We start from the raw sequence: 16512 nt of genomic DNA, 5'->3' as shown, positions 1-16512 counted from the left end.
GGTTATTTAATGACTTGACTTTATGAAAGTGCGTCACTAATTAGAGGCAGGGATCTCCTCAGAGCTGGACTGCTTAAAATTAAAACTACGACGCTGGAGGGACTCCGAGGGCCGGGTGGCCGCAGCGCGGGGCCGCCCCGGCTCCCCCCTCCCCTTCCTCCTCCTCCTCCGGGGTTACGCGGGGCGAGGAGCCCAGAGCCATCGGGCGCAGGGCACACCCCGCCCGGAGGGCTTCGCAGACTGGGAGGGACCCCGAAAGCCGGCTGGTTTCCTTTTTTCGAGGTGGCTGTGCCGCTCCGGCAGAGGGGAGTTGCCATAGAAACGGGGGGACACCCGGCGGGGGGGGCGAGGGGAGGCACCCGCTGCGCCGTCGCTTTAAGATCGCAGAGGAGGGAGCAAATTACGCAGCTGCACGGCTCATCCCTCCCTGCCTCCCTCCCTTCTCCATCCATCCCTCCCTCCCTTCTCCATCCATCCCTCCTCCATCCCTCCCTCCTCCCTCCCTCATCCCTCCAGCTCTCCCGGCCGCCCCGCCGCACCCATGGAGGCCGGCGCAGGTGATGGAGGCGGGGGAGGGCGCGGGGCGCGGGGTGGGGCGGGGGGCACCGCACCGGGCACCGGGCACCGCACCGGGCCCCCAGCTGCCTCCGCTCACCGTCCGCTCTCTCCCTTCCCCGGCAGGTCGCTGAGCCCCCCACCCCGGCGCTGCCGCCCCCGACATCGGCGGGGCCCCGCGCAGGTGAGCGGTGCGGGGCGCGGTGCGGGGGGCGCGGTGCGGGGCCCCGCGGCCGCCGTGACTCATCCCTTTCTGCGGATTCGGGCTGGGGGGAGGCGGGGGGCGCAGCCGGGTCTGCCAGCGCCGCTCCGCATCGGGGGGGACGGGAGCGGGGGGGGTTTCCCGGGGCACGGGGTGCTCGGGGCGGGTCACGCATCGGGCCCGCAGCGCACCCGCATTGCGTGTGCCAGACCCCCGCGGCACACACCAGACCCGTTCTGCTGCACCAGAGCCCGCGGCGTGCGCTGGACCCGTGTCTGACTTGTCAGACCCATATCTTACCCTCTGACCCACACTGCAAACCCACCTCGACCCCCACCACAGCCACCAGTCCTGCTTCACAGCCTCGACCCGTTTGACGTGCACTAGACCCACACAGCAGCATCAGCCATGCATTTCACTCACCGGACCTGCACTGCACTCGCTAGACCCACATCGCATGCACCTGACCCACTTCACATGCACCAGACCCTCCCTGCATGCCCCAGACCCACATCACACACCCCAGACCCTCTCAGCACGACCCAGACCCTTCTTGCGCACCCCAGACTCACATTTCATGCACCAGACCCTCCCTGCATGCCCCAGTCCCACATCACATGCGCCAGACCAATATCTCATGCACCAGACCCTTGTCTGCATCATTGTCACATGCATCAGACCCTCCCTGCAAGCACCAGACCCTCACTGCACACCCCAGATCCAGATCTCATACACCAGACCCTCCCTGCATCCGCCAATCCCATGTCACATGGATCAGACCCACATCACATGCACCAGACCGTCCCTGCACACCCCAAACCCTCCCTGCATGCCCCGAACCCACATCTCATTCCCCAGACTCTCCCTTCAAGCACCAGCCCCACATCTGCTCATGCAGTATCCCGGAGAGTCTCCGGCACCGTGGGGCATTGCAGGAGCTGGGGCTGCTCTGCAATTGACATTTTATTATTTAATGGCTTCGTGCTCCATCTCCAAAGGGACACAGGAACACCCGAGCGGGTTGATGAGCCGGGTGCTCTGTTCTCTCCTCCCCACAAGGTCAGCGCTGTGGCTGCTGCACAGAACCCACTGCTGGGTGCTTGCTTTGCCTATAAAATCCCAATGTTCCCACCCTCTCTGGGCAGCAGGCACGTTGTGCTATGACCTTGTGCCAGAAGATGCAAATCCTGGTGTGCAGGGGTCCCAGGGTGGGGGTCGGAGGGGCAGTGCCCGTGCTCCCATCTCGGAAGCGCTGCGGCAGGGGATGTGGCGTGTGGTTAAAGTAGGCCATTCCAGCGGTGTGAGGAGCAGGGCTAATCCCCCGGCACCGCCGTCATTGCCAGCCCTCGCTCAAGGTGGATGGTGGTTAGGGGAGACCTGCTTCCGCCGCGCCGAGGCACGGAGGGGAGGAGGAGCTGTTGCACTGGAAGCTGGGTTTGTCTTCCAGGTTTTTGCCTTTGTATCTCAAAGGAGGGGGCTGTTCCTTCTGCTTCACACGGCTCAGCTCGGCTCCTGCCAGAGCACCTCTGCAGGATGGGCTGTGCAGTGGGATGTGGCCTCCATCCCATCCTGCTGACCTTCCTGGCTCGGGGTGAGACCACGGGGTCTGGCTGTCCCACTCCTGCTCTGATGCTGCTACAGCACTTGTCATGGAGCTCTTTTCCCATTTCCCTTTGGCTCCAGAGTCCCCAGCGAGAGTCCAGCCTTTGTCCTCTGGTCAAGCACCTTATTTTTAGCTAATGAGGGCTGGGAATTGCCACCTCCCAGTTCGGAGTTGCAGCCAGGTCAGCTGGAAAAGCGATGAGCTGCATAACCCGAGCTTTCCAAATGGTGTCTGTTTTCCTGTAATCTCTGGATGTCAACTCAGCGTTTTATAACAAATAGGAGGATAAAAGGAGATGCTCCTGCCTTTTGGAATGGGATACAACCACTCTTAGCAACGTTGACTTTTCTGGTGGTGTTGCATAAACACCCCATGGGGTTTGTCTCTGCTTGTGCCCCGAGCACTCGTCTCTGCCCTGAGCTGGATTTAGTGGTGGCTTTGGCAGCGCTGGGTTAGCAGTTGGATTTGACGGTATTAGAGGTATTTTCCTACCTAAATGGGTCTGTGATTCCATGATCTCCCTCTGCCTGGGACCCAGGTGAAGCTCTGGGATGAACCCATCTACACTGGAGCAGAGGCTCCCAGCCTCTGGAGATATTGCCACATCCTTGGAATCTTCTGGGAGCAAAAGCAAAGCAATCCCTGTGTCCCAAAAATCCCCCTTGGCAGGAGGAGTGGACAGAGTCAGGGATGTTTGCCCGCAGCTGCCCAGGTGGTGGCCCCAGTGCTGACCCACTCCTGCGCCAGGACTTCTGCCAGCCCTGGTTGCTGCATCCTGCTCCTTCCCACTGTGACCCAGCTGTATCCCAGTCCCTTTTCCAGTCCAAGCACCCCTGGCCTTGCCACTGTCCAGGAGCGAGGGCTCTGCCCCACATCAGCTGCTGGTTGTTGGCCACATCCAGCGCTTTGCTTATTTTTAGCATGTAGAAAAGCAGAGCCGGTGTCAGTAAGGCAGTAAGGCAGGGTAGGTCCTTGGGAGCCCATTTTGACCCCTGGAAAAACAAAGCTGTGGTTTCCCTCTCCGTGTTCCCGCTGCTTTTAATCTTGTTCATCCTGGGAGGCTGAAGATCTCCCAGGGGAACCATGGGGCCACCACAGTTCCTCTCCCAGGTCTCTGCAGTGGGTGAAGCTGCTCTCAGACGCTTGGGCTCAGTGCCACCATTGCAAAATATTCCACAGACAGGATGTGCCAAGGGAAACACAGGAATCCGGCAGCAGGCAGGGTGATGGGAGCCCCGACAAAGGAAGCAGTGAGCGAGAAATCCGGGGAAATGTGGCGGCTGCTGGCACAGCAGTGTTGTGCTGAGGGTTGACACTGGCAGTGAGCTGAGGGCTCTCACACCTTCTCCCTTGCTCCCTGTGGGGATGGGGTGAGCTGGCAGTGGCTGGATCCCTCTGAATCCCACAGAAGCTGAGTTTTGGAAGCTGATGGAGCAAACTCTTGAGCTTGCAGCCCTGAAACCCTGAGAGGAACAAGCCTGAGGAGCCATCGGAGGCTTCACTGAGCCAGCGCTGAGGGTCTCTCTAGGGGTCCTGTGTCCCTGTTTCCCATCTGAGAAGCATCTTGGAAGAGCCACACCTGCCCAGCCTGGTTTGTCCATTACTGGCACAGCCAGGGCATCCAGCAAGGAGTGGGGAAGTGGGAGGATTTGAGGCGAAGAAGTATCTCTGTGGGGCAGTGATCCAGCTGAGCCTGGGGAAATCTTCCTCTGGGGCACCAGGCTGAGCCCCCACTCTGTCACTGCTCTGCTATCCGTCACTATCATGGTGTGTTCCAAAGGTCAGCAGTGCCCAAGGTCCCCTCTGTGGCAGGTAGGAGCTGAGGACCCACCAGGAGATGAGCCCCATAGTGTCACCCACCCCAGGACAGTGGCACTGTGGGGGACTTGTGCGGATTCTGCCTCCCAGCCCTCTGTGGGGGATCCGCTTTTTCATGCTGTAGCTCCGGCTGTTTCCTTATCAAGGCCCATTGCTTTTATTTACCAGGAATTCTCCAGGCTAATTCCACTGCACAGAACAAACCCTGGTTCCATGGTGCTGTTTTTTGTCAAAGCTCTGCCCTTCTGTTCCACATGTGCTGGGAGACTCACAGGGAGTTTCGCTGTTGGCAGCACCGGCAACACGCTGGTCTTTGCAATGGGCAGTGCCCACCCTGCTCAGCCCTCAAGCTGCATTTTAGGGGATTTTCAGGGTGCTGCACCACATGCCAGTGATTTGCAGGACAGTCTCTGGTTCTGGTATAAGTTGAGGTGTCGGACCCTGGCCCATGCTGGCATTCCCAGGTAGTGAGGGCAGACGCGGAGGTGCTGTGCTGAGCTGGGTCCTGCTGGGCCACCAGTGTGGAGACAAGCCAGTGCCCCCAGGTCACCTTCGTCTGGGGCCGTGCATTGCCCTCACCACCCCTGCTGTGCAGGCAGGCTGAGAGAGCTGGTGGAGAAGAGGAGGCTCCGATGAGACCTTGAGAGCCTCTCCCAGTGCCTAAAGGGGTTCCAAGAGAACTGGATAGAGACTTTGGACAGGGGCATGGAGTGCCAGGACAAGGATGAATCCCTTCCCACTGACAGAGGGCAGGGTTAGATTGGATATTTGGAAAAAATTCTTCCCTGTGAGGGTGGTGAGGCCCTGGCACAGGGTGCCCAGAGAATCTGTGGCTGCTCCATCCTCGGAAATGTTCAAGGCTGAGTTGAGACAGGGCTTGGAGCAACCTGGTCTAGTGGAAGGTGTCCCTGCCCATGGCAGAGGGTTGGAATGAGATGGCGTCTCCAAGGTCTCTCCCAACCCAAACCATTCTGTCATTTTAGCCCTCTGCTGTGGGCAGGGATGCCACCCACTAGACCAGGGTTAATCCTGGATTTCCCCTTGCTTTCCTGGTGAGGCTCTGTTAGTGCTGCAACTGCTCACCCTTGTCCATGTGATGGGGTAATTCTAAGTGCACATCCATCATTTCCTTCGCCTTTAGTAGCCACGTACCGCATGGGAAGCTGTGTGTTCAGCTTTGGTGCTGAATCTGCCCATGTCTGGGGACTGTGGGATTCAGAGGAATCCTAGGCCTGTCCTGGGCGGCCTGTGGGCACAGTGAGGCTTCTGGGGAGACTGAAGTGCCCCACTGATCCTTTGGGCATAATGACAATTTATTATCACTGATTAAATTCCAGACACCCTGGGTGCTGTGGAAGGCATCAAGCCTTGGTGTGGGCACCAGGCAAGTCTGCAGCAGTGGGAGGAGGAGGGAGTGAGGTCCCAGACATGAGGCCAAATCCAGGTGTCCCCACAGAGCCGTTCCAGGCTGCAGTGCTGGCAGCAGGTGCCTGGGGTGTGGTGTGGGGAGCTCTCAGGAGCCCCCTGTGCTGGACACACACGTGCCATCTGCAATGCTGGCACTTGCTGGTGTCACTGGGGCACAGAGGGACCCCTGCACAGAGCGGTGTGGCACGAGGGTGACATTGCCACGAGTGGGGAACGGGTACAGCTGAGCTGATGAGGGGCACCACATGCCCTGGGATAATACCAGATACCACTGGACTGCGTGGGAGAGGGTGAGGAATGAATCCTCGCAAAACTCCCTAAATCCCTGCTTGAGAGCCGCAGGGGTCCAGGCTGTGCTGCAGCCCCGTGTGGCACTGCTGGAGGGTGACAGGGAATCCTGGAGGATGCTCCCTCCAGCGTGAGGCCACGCGCGGCTCTTGGTGGATGCTGATTCACGCTGCTGCAGTAGCAGAGCTCGCTGCCCACTTGGGAGCAGTGATCCAGCAGGACAGAGCACTGCCTTCCCCTGCCCTGGTCATCTCCAGGCAAATCCATCCTAGGTGGGAGCAGCAGGATCCCAAGTCTTTCTTGCAGTGTCCCCGGGGTGCTGGCACCCCTCTGTCACAGGGCACTGTGCCTGCTGGGACCTGGGACTTCACAGCACCAGTGCTCTGGGGTCTTTGGTGCCCTGGTTTGGGGATCTGGGAGCAGCAAATCCTGGGCAGAGCAAGGGCCTGGATTGGCCAGGGTGGGCTTTGAGGTATCCTGGAAGAAAAATAACCTGGGGCGTAATTGCAGAAGGCTGCACTGGGCTGAGCTGGATGTGCCCCCCTTCCTGTTGTCCCACTCCTCGCACTCCCCTGGAGCAGGGCCAGCAGCAGGGAGTGTTTCCTGTCACCCATCGATTATCTGTTGGCAGGTCCCATCTCCTGCACCGCTCTGCCAAAATCTGAGATAAAAGCTGGCATTGTGAATAGGCCTGGGGACGGCGGGGGGGGCGGCCCGTGCTGCCCCTGGCCCATCGGTCTCTGGCAATGTGGGAGCGCAGTGGGGATCCCAGTGATGCCACAGGATGCTCGGCAGGATGCGGGTGCTGAGCAGATGCTTCCCTCACTCCCCCACATCCCACGTGTGCCCGAGGTGCTGCAAGCCTCTGGATCTGGCCTATTTATCTACAGGAAAGCGGGCTCTGTGTTTCCCTAGGGATTAGCAGCTGCTGCCTCATCATGCAGGAATCTGTTCTTCCTCACCTGATTTCACTGCTGAATGGGGGATTTGCACTTAATTAAGGAAAAGCAGGCACGAAGCCCACTGCAGGGAGGGCTGCCTGCCCGGGGAGCTCCACGGCTGGGTCTGAGCCCTTGTACCACTGCAGGCACTCTGTGTCCCTGTGGCATTACCCTGCTTCCTGACAGGGATGGGGCTCCAGACCATGGGCAGGCACCTGCTCTGCTTCTGGTCTGCCCGTTAAATTAAGGGCACTGTGCCCCCAGGATCCTGGTGGGACCACAGGCATGCAGCATTCTGGCATTTCTGGGCTATGGGAGACAAATGGGAAGCAGAGCCCAGATGTACAGGGGCTGCTGTCCTCACCTGTCTCTGTACTGGTGGCCCTGGGGACTATGGTGATGCCTGGGCTCACCCCACAGGGTCCTGATCTCATCAGGGCCATTTTCCTGCCTTCACCTGCTCTCTCTGTTGCCTTTGCCCGCAGTTCCCTGTGCCCAGGACCCGTGGCACCGTGGCCATGTCTGTGCCGGGGAGCAGACGCGCGTCCACAGGATCACGAAGGTGAATATGCTTCAACCTCTGGCCTCGGGACTGGACACCAGCGCCTGCAGCCGGGATGAGACGATCCCCACGATCCCCACACCTCCACCACCAGCTGCCACTTCGCAGCACGAACCCCCAGCCCAGCTTTCAGGGGTTTGCATGGCGCTGCCCGCTGCACAGCACTTCCCTGTCCGTGCATGCAGCTCCCCGAGTGCTGCACGCCCCGTCCCTCTGTCCGTCTGTGCCACAGCCAGGACCGACCCCTCCGTCCGTCCAGGCGAAGGCAGGCAGTGGTGGAGAGCACTGGGTTGGGGCAGTGAAACTGGGAGGTATGTTAGCCCTTGGAAAATGTCTCCTTGAGCTGAGTGATTAAGAGAAAAAAAAAAAAAAGAGGGAAAAAGCATTTATTCCCCTCCCAATGTCTCCATGACCTGGACTGCTGTTATGGAGGTACAGGCTCAGCGTGGGCAGGGAGAAGAGGCAGAGCTGCCCACGTTAGGTGATGCTCTGGCAGATATGGCTCGAGCTATGCCGGGACTGTGCTCCCAGGGGACTCTCAAGGGGCTCCCAAGGGGATCCAGGGGCTCCCAAGGTCCTCAGGGTGCAAGGATGCTGCGCCAGCATCCATGGGCTGCCACGCCAGGGAAGGGGGAGTGGGTGGACATCCCCCCCTAGCCCTGCCTTTGTGCCCGTCACCATGTCCGTGCAATTTTGATCCCTGCTGTTTGTTTTGTCCTTTTGTCTTGTGTGTTCTCGGTGTGGTGGTTGGCAGTCGCGGGGTTTATGGACGGAGTGGCTTTGCCTCCTTCTTTAAGTCTTCAGCGCCCTCAGCCACTCGGCCTGAGACACAGCCTCTTCTCCCTGCCTCCAGGCGCCCCTCGCCCCCCGGGAGGGACACCTACGGCACCTCCTCGCTGAGCAGCAGCAGCAATTCTGGCTCCTGCAAGGGCAGCGACAGCAGCCCCACCCCAAGGTAACCCATCACCCGTGGCCCCAGGGCGGCTGCCGGGTGCCCCCGGGCAGGGGGAGCAGCCCCCCGTGCTGCCGTGCCCAGCGGGGACAGGAGCGCAGGGGCCGCTGCAGCGAGGCTGTGCGCTTGGTGGCTGGGGGAGCCGGAGCTGGCGGAGCTGCTGGTGCGTCTCCAACAGACCCTCACCACCCTCCTGCTCCAAACCTCTCCGCCGCTGTTGTCGTGTCGTCTCCCTCCCTGTGCCCCCGCCTGCCACCCAGGGATCCCCCGCTCCATCCTGCTGTGGCTGTGGCTTGCACGCTGCACGCTCCCTCTCGCCGCTCCCGCGTTCCAAGGAGCGCCTGGATCCTTCCAGACCAAAGGCACGAGAGCAAGAGCTTCGCTTCCGTCCCCTTGTGTTGCCCGGCAAAGGTTTGGCAAGAGCTGGCGGCCCCCTGGCTTCTCAGCAGGGAGCTCCGGGCGTGTTTGGGGCACAAACAGCCGGCACCAAGCTGTGGATGGGCACCAGCCCTGCAGGCACAGCAGCTCGGTGCACTGCTCATCGCCTGCCTGTCCTCTGCCCCTGCCAGCTCCCAGAGGTGGAATCGTTCTGGGAGGATCTGAGGGGCCTGAGGGCGACATGGAGAGCAGGTTCTGTGCGTGCTGCGGCCAGGGGCGGTGGCCATCCTGCTGCCGTGGGGCATTCCAAGGCATGGATGCTTCTAACACAATGCTTCTGGACATGGCTTAAGGCTGCTGGGCTGATGGACACCATGCAGGGCGGCTTTGGGATGCCTCCTTTCCGTACCTGGGGAGTTTGGCTCCTCTGCTGCTGTGCCAGAGCCACTCGTGCAGCTCTCAGCTCTCCATGTGCCTCCCAGCTTGGCTATGTAGCCCTGTCCCTGACCAGCCCCTGCTCTGTCCCAGGCTTTGGGCCAGAGATGTCACTTCATCTGCCCCAGCGCCAGTGGTGGCACAAGGAGGGTCCGGAGGTGCTGCTGGCCCAGCCCGGAGCAGATGCTGGATTCCCTGGCTTCCTCCCCATGGGCAGGACAGCCACTGTCTCAAGACCTGCTCCATCCCAAACTCTTCCATTCCCCATCTTGTGCCTCCACCTCTGTCAGAGCTGATCCCGCTCCGGGGTATCCATCCACACCAGTTGTTTCCAGGAAGGTCACTCTGGGCACACGGAGACCTCGGTGCCCCCGGTTGTGTTCATGCCCCAGCACCACAGAGGGCTCAGCACCTGACAGCAGCTGTGTCCAGGAGCTGCACCCACCCTCCTGCCCAGGGCACAGCACCAAAGACACCCTGCCTGTCTGTCCTGCCAGAGGCACAACACACGGCACCCACCCTGCCCCTCTTGCCAGGGCACAGCACTCTCATGCACCCACCCTGCCCCTGCTGCTCTCAGGCCTCCTTTGGGATGTATTATGAGGCTGCACCCCGAAAGCAGGCCTTAGAACCCCTGGGTCAAGCCTGTGCTGACCCTGGCACTGGCAGTGGGTGACATCTGTGTCCCCGCAGGCGCTCGTCCAAGTACAACCTCTGCAGTGACAACCATGGGATAAAGCCACCGACGCCGGAGCAGTACCTGACTCCCCTGCAGCAGAAGGAGGTCTGCATCCGGCACCTGAAGGCTCGCCTGAAGGACACGCAGGAGCGGCTGCAGGACAGGTGAGCGGGTCATGCCAGCACCAGCCATCGCCCCTGCTCCTGTCTGTGGCAGCTCCTGTCTGGGACTGGTTCTTCTGGGTGTCCCAGTTCCCAGCATGGCACCTTGTCCTCGTGCCCTGGGACCGAGGTCACGGCTGTACCACGGCATTGCTGGCGTGTGGGATGTGGTGCTGCTGCCTGTCCTACCTGTGAGCCACAGATTTGGAGGCTGGAGGGTCCCACGTCCCACCTGCAGTGGCTCTGTTCTCCTCTCACCCTGTTTAAGTCCCTGCCATTTCCTTTGCTGAATTTCAGCGTCAGAGGGTGGCTAATCCCCATCTGCTCCTCTCAGGCTTAGGCACAGCCCCGCCGCCGTGCCAGCTGCCACGCACCCGCCCGGGGCACCTGCCCACCCCCACGCAGCCCTCGGGAGACCTGGGCGCTGCAGCCTCTCAGGGAGAAGGCTGGGTATCACTTCCAGGGATCCCTGAGCTCCCAGTGCTCTGAACAGTGCTGTCACGGAGCCCTGAGCATCAGTCCTGAGGGTCCTCAAGCATGAGTCCTGAGGGTCCTCAAGCATCAGTCCTGAGAGTCCCCACGTATCAGTCCTGAGGGTCTCTAAACACCCATCCTTGGGGTCTCTGAGTGTCACTCCTGGGGGTCCCTAAGCATCACTCCTGGGGGTCCCTGGACATTGCTCCTGCGGCTCCCTGAGCATCACTCCTGAGGGTCCCTAAGCCCCTGGATCCATCCCTTGTTCCCCGTTGGGAGGTGTTACTGGGTGATCTGGTTGCAGCCCAGTGCTGGGGCAGGGGACAGGGCTGTCCCTGCAGCCCCCTCAGCGCCGCGGTGGTGCCCTCCCGTCTCCACAGGGATGCTGAGATCGAGGACCTGAAGACGCAGCTGTCACGGATGCAGGAGGACTGGATCGAGGAGGAGTGCCACCGCGTGGAGGCCCAGCTGGCGCTGAAAGAGGCTCGCAAGGAGATCAAGCAGCTGAAGCAGGTGATCGACACGGTGAAGAACAACCTGCTGGAGAAGGACAAAGGCCTCCAGAAGTACTTCGTGGATATCAACATCCAGAACAAGAAGCTGGAGACGCTGCTGCACAGCATGGAGGTGGCACAGAACGGGGCGCTGAAGGAGGAGGGCGCCGGCGAATCTGCCGGGGGGTCCCCGGCCCGATCCCTCACCCGCAGCTCCACCTACACCAAGCTGAGCGACCAGGGAGCCGGGGACCGCAACGTGGGGGGCTCGCAGACCATCTCACTGGACGAGGGGGCCGACAGCGGCTTCGTGGGGATGGAGGAGGCTCCGGGCCACACGGACTCGCTGGAGGAGGGGGGCGAGCCCGGCGCCCGCCTGCCCCCCAGCAACACCTACGAGAAGGTGCTGGGACTGCGGAGCAGCGCGGAGGCGGGGGTGCAGGCCAGCTGCATGCAGGAGCGGGCCATCCAGACGGACTTCGTGCCCTGCCAGCCCGACCTGGACACCATCCTAGAGAAGGTGATGAAGTCCCAGGCTTGCAGCTTGGGCAGCCCCACCTCCGCCTGGGTCTCTGAAATGGAAGACACGATGCCCGTCCCCGAGCTCGCCAACCCCACCGGGAGCACGGACCTGACGGTGGCCGAGCCCGACGCCGCGACGGCGGCTGCCGGTGCCGAGGGGAGCGTTCCCTGCAAGCCGGCGGTGCGGCAGCCCCCCAGCGCCAGCCCCTCGGTGGCCATCGCCTGCGTGGCGGAGGAGGAGCTGACGGAGGTGACCGGCTGCGAGACCAACCCTTCCAAGAGCTACTGGAGCCGCCACTTCATCGTGGATCTGCTGGCCGTGGTGGTGCCGGCGGTGCCCACGGTGGCCTGGCTGTGCCGCTCGCAGCGGCGGCAGGGCCAGCCCATCTACAACATCAGCTCGCTGCTGCGGGGCTGCTGCACCGTCGCCCTGCACTCCATCCGCAGGATGGGCTGTCGCCCCGTCGCCAGCCCAGGAGGCGCTGCCCAGCCCTGACCCCTCCGACGCCCCCCGCCCGCCCCCACGGACCCGACTGCTGATTGTAAAGCCCCGGCGTGGCTCTGGCGGGTGGGAAGGGGCCGAGGGCTCTGTGGGTGCACCGAGGTGTGCTGGCCCCCCCCAGCTCCTTTGTCCTGGAGGAGGGAAAGAACCGTTGTTGGAAGAGGGGTCAGCGTCACCCCGCGCCGATGGACACCCTGTCCGTGCCTCTGGCTGCGGGGAGCTGTGGGACTGCACCCGCCACGGGGGCTCTCCCTCCATCGCACTTGCTTTTTGTTTGTCGCTGGGTTACCCCCGGAGCCAGCCCTGCCACGGGCGGCTGATGGCAAGGAGCCGCTGGCAGCGCTGGTTCTTTGCTCCAGGTGCTGCCTCTGTCTGTGGGCAGGGGATGGGGAGTTCCTGTCCAGACACAGGGATCGGCTCCGGAGCGGTTCGGGCCAGCCCCCCATTCCCTAGGAGATGCCTCCCACACTGGGGTGGAACTGGGCCGCAGCTCACGCACGGAGCCCCCCGAGGAAGCTGTGGGCTCTCCCTCCCTTTGCTTTGCACTATATTCACTTTTTTGGGGGTACAGACTGAAGCCCGGCTGTTGGGACTCTGGCTGCCGGGGGCTCCTGCAGTTTTGTCAGCCGTGATGCCGGCGGGTCCCACCATGTGCTGGAGCTCGGATGCCTTTGCTGGGGTGCGGGCCTTGCCATGCAGGCAGAGCCAAGCCCTTTGCTGCCCCGGCCCACCCAAACCTCTGCTTTGCCGGTGGCCTCCGGAAAAAATGCCTTTTTTGTTGTTGTTGTTGAAACACAAAGACAGCAAGGATTGCTCAGCGGGGCTGCTGGGGTGCGGGACTTGGGGCTCCCCCGGGCGCGCCGCACTCCCACCCCACGAATGTCTGTGGTTTCTTCGTGACTTGAACTAACAGTGTTTCTCCCCAACCCCAACCCAAGCCCTCTCCCCCACCCATGGGTGCCCCCGGCCAGGTGCCCTGGCAGCCGGTGATGCTCCACACGCCGGTGTCCAGCGGTCCCCAGAGGGGCACGTGCCACATCCCGTGTGCCCCACGCTTCCCTGCATCCCCTTCCCGCTGGCTCTGCCCGTGCTGGGGAGCAGTGGGGACAGCAGCTCTGCCACCAGCACAGCACCAGGTGCCGGGGGAAAGATTTGGGGAGCAGCAGTGTCCAGGCAGCCGGGGCAGCTGGGATATTCGCCTCTCGTGCAATGTATTTGTGGATCTGTGTACACGTCTGTTAGACTATCCAAAGCTTTGCCAAGAAATAAATGTAACGACTATATTTGAAAGACAAATCTATATAATATATTTTTTAAATACAGAACTGAAAAAGCTGTAACCCCCCTCTTCTTGTTTCCCCTGTCCTGTACTCGCTCTCTGTGGTGGATGTAATAAACGTCTGGGTCTGTGTCTGCTTTGGCTGGAGCCAGCCCTTGGCATCCGCCCTGAGGGGGGGTGGCCCAAGCAGGGACACGGGGACAACGGGACCCTGGTACAAGACATCTGCCCCATCCCTGCTGAGGAGAGGAAGAACCACCCAGGATAAGGGGTTTTGTGCTAAAATAGCTCCTTTGGAGGTGCTGTGGGGTCCCCTCAGCGGGCCCTCTGGGCTTCCAGCATCAGCTCCCCAGAACAGCAGTGATGGTGTCACAGGTCAGGGATGGAGTGGTCCATGGATGACTTCACCAGCCCTGATGAGAGCCTGAGCAGAGGGAAGGGAGGTCAGTGGGGGGAACCTGGGGGTCCCTGTGGGGTGGAGGGGGTCCTTGCAGCCCCACATTCTCACCGTTTGACCATGTGCTCGTAGATCACGGTGGGGATGATGGTCAGTGTCACCACGTTCCCAGCCCCTGCCAGCACCTCCGTGAGCTGCTTATCCTGCGGGAGAGAGCCGGGGGGTCCGTGGGGTGCCCAGCTTTGCTCAGTATCCCCCTCCCTCCCGGATTCTCTGGCCACACCCTGGACTCCCCAGGCACGTCATGCCCTGCCCAGGCACAGCCCTACCTTCATGCCGATGACGTTCTGGCCGTTCACCTCGCAGATGCAGTGGTGGGTGAGGAGCCCGTTGCGGGCGGCCGAGCTGTCCTTGGCCAGCGACACGATCTTCCCCTTCTTCACCACTATGCCGATGTGGCCGGTGCTGTCCTTGTGCACGGTCACGGTGCGCTGGAAAGGCCTGCGGGGAGAGCGCCGTCACTGCTGCCACCGGCACTGCCACCACCGCCAGCGGTGCCGCCGCCCGCTCACCTGTCCCGCACCACCATGACAATTTTCTCGGGGTTGGCCTTCTTCAGCGCGCGCTGGGCCTTGTCACTGCTCCATCCTGCGCAGTTCTTGCCGTCGATCTGCAGCACCTGGTCCCCGAAGCGCAGCCCCACCAGCGCTGCCGGCGAGTTGGCCTTCACCAGCTGCACGAAGATGCCCTGGGGACGCAGTGGAGTGGTGGCACAGGGCTGGTGTAGGGACCGGTGGCCGTGCCGTGCCCCATGCCGTGCCATCTGCACCCTGCTGTGCTGCGGCACGCCGTGACATTCAATGCCACACGCCGTGACATTCAATGCCACACGCCGTGACATTCAATGCCACGCGTTGCCGTGCCATGATACGCTGCCGTGTCACGCTGTGCTCTACTGTCGTGCTTGTGCCATGACACACCGTTCTGTGCCAGCCCAGCCCCGTGCCAGCCCAGCCCCTCACCTGGTCGACGTTCTTCAGCTGCAGCCCCGTCTTGCCCCGCTCGTCCTTGCACAGGTGGATCTCCCGCACGCCCGGCTTGATCTCTGCCCGCCGCATCCCCGCGTTGTTCCCGCTCAGGGGAGCGACCAGCTGGCCTGGGGAGGGCCCGGCGGGGGTCAGCGCCTGCGGGGGAGCTGGGGGTCAGTGGGGACAGGGGGGACACAGGGCCCTGTGCACCTCAGCCCTTGGGAGTGCTGCATCCCTTTCCCAGGCAGGATGAGGAACCAGAGGGACCCCCATTCTGCCATGGGGAGCCACACGGGGCAGGGAGCTGCCAGCCCAGACACCTACGGTGCTGTCCTCCGTGCGCAGGTTCTTCTGGATCTCCTCGCTGGAGAGCGCCAGCCCCATGTAGTTCTCCAGCTCGGCTAGGTTGGGGTACAGTACAGGCGGCTCTGAGGGACATACCGAGGGTGGCCTCAGCTCCTGGGGCCCCCAACCCACAGCCATTGCCCCCTCCCTCCCGGGAGCCCCTTGGGACCCTGGGCCAGCAAAAAGAGACCCCAAAATCCCATCCCCAACCCACGCACTGAGTTATGGGGGTCTCAGCTGAACACCCCCCCTAAGCCTCATAGCCCCCCCAGACAGCCCCTGCACAGGGTGAGCTGATCACGCCCCACCTTACCAGTGCCCGAGGTGAGCTTCGGCTTCTCGGTGACCACTGTGGTGGCGGGGGTCCTCACCCCAGCTGCTGCCTGTGCCTGCCAAGAGACAGGATGCTCAGTGCTGTGCCCTCCACCCTGGGGACCCTCTGAGGTGAGACCCCACAGGGACTCGCTGGGGTCTGCTCACCCCCTGCAACACTGCTGATCTGGCACTGACCTGCAGGACCTGATGGCCCTTCATGTCCTCCAGGGAGGGGTAGAGTGTTGCCATCGCTGCTGCTGTCTGGGGACAGGGATGGGGCAATTTTAAGGACAGGGTTGCCTCTCTCCAAGCATTCCTCCCAGCCCGTGTACCGGAGATGGGCTGTCACCTGGAATCTCCAGTGTGACTCAAGGCTGTGTCACCGGGGCCATCACCACTTCCTGGTGGCTGGGACACGGACGGCTGTGTGCCGAGCAGGTCCTGCTCCCCAAGTTCAGCTGTCCCACAGAGCCATCCCAACTCCACGCAGATAGGGGATGGGATATCCCATGGGAATGGCCCCTTTGGCCCTCATCAGACCCCTCATGTCCAGCTGGCCTGTGGGGCCATTCCAACATTACCCAGACACAGCCGTGAGATGTCCCATGGGAACAGCCCTCACACACACCATCAGCCCCCTCTGCACCCCATGCTGTGCCCATGGCTGTGCCCCCAAACCTACTCTATGGCATCCTGTGCCCCAAAGAGCTTCCCCCAAAACTGGTGGTGGAGGGGTCAAATCCAGACCCAGCTCTGCACCCTGTGGGAACCCAGCAGGATTCTGCCTGCAGCCCAGGGATAGCAGCAGCATCCAACAGACAAGACTCCCCAAGTCCAACCCTGGCACCCCTGGACTCACCTGCCAACAGCTCCCAGTTCCTTGTGACACCCTCTGCCTGGCCCCGGGATTTTATAGCCGGGCCCAGCCCAGGGAGGGGCCAGATAGCCTCAGATGATTGCACCCCCACCAGGTAGGGCACAGGTGAGGAAGAGGAAGGTGAAGGCAACAATGCAGAGCCCTGGCACTGCAGGGATTGGGATGGGGTCAGGGATGGCTTACTGTAGGTTTGGGCATCCTGGGGGAGCAGGGATGGGGCTGGATCCCCCATGGTGCCCCCTAACCCACACTGCATCACTTCTGCCCCCCCAGCACA

At 62.0% G+C, this 16512-nt stretch overlaps 2 protein-coding genes across 4 annotated transcripts; one reads left to right on the top strand and one right to left on the bottom strand.

Annotated features, from left to right (window-relative positions):
• The first annotated feature begins 215 nt into the window (after positions 1-215).
• On the top strand, positions 216-13334 carry SNPH (syntaphilin). 3 transcript variants are annotated; one of them, XM_040080285.2, is made up of 6 exons: positions 216-282; positions 682-739; positions 7321-7397; positions 8152-8352; positions 9856-10005; positions 10857-13334. In XM_040080285.2, the coding sequence occupies exons 3-6, from the start codon at positions 7354-7356 to the stop codon at positions 11986-11988; spliced, it is 1527 nt and encodes a 508-aa protein (XP_039936219.1). In that variant the 5' UTR covers positions 216-282; positions 682-739; positions 7321-7353; the 3' UTR covers positions 11989-13334. The 3 variants fall into 3 exon arrangements, with proteins under 3 accessions (XP_039936219.1, XP_039936218.1, XP_039936217.1); XM_040080284.2 differs by lacking the exon at positions 216-282 and adding an exon at positions 431-557; XM_040080283.2 differs by lacking the exon at positions 216-282 and having other exon boundaries at positions 684-739; positions 7321-7708.
• Positions 13335-13341: 7 nt separating this feature from the next.
• SDCBP2 (syndecan binding protein 2) lies at positions 13342-16228 on the bottom strand. The gene is made up of 9 exons (XM_040080286.1): positions 16218-16228; positions 15554-15619; positions 15357-15432; positions 15023-15126; positions 14693-14854; positions 14243-14418; positions 14000-14171; positions 13782-13873; positions 13342-13697 (listed from the first exon to the last, which is right to left on the bottom strand). The coding sequence occupies exons 2-9, from the start codon at positions 15605-15607 to the stop codon at positions 13643-13645; spliced, it is 891 nt and encodes a 296-aa protein (XP_039936220.1). The 5' UTR covers positions 15608-15619; positions 16218-16228; the 3' UTR covers positions 13342-13642.
• Between the last annotated feature and the right edge of the window lie 284 nt (positions 16229-16512).

Source organism: Hirundo rustica, chromosome 16, assembly GCF_015227805.2.
Source record: "Hirundo rustica isolate bHirRus1 chromosome 16, bHirRus1.pri.v3, whole genome shotgun sequence".
Taxonomy (NCBI): Eukaryota; Metazoa; Chordata; class Aves; order Passeriformes; family Hirundinidae; genus Hirundo; species Hirundo rustica.
Note: the sequence above shows the minus strand (reverse complement) of the source record. Positions and strands in the feature narration are given on the sequence as shown.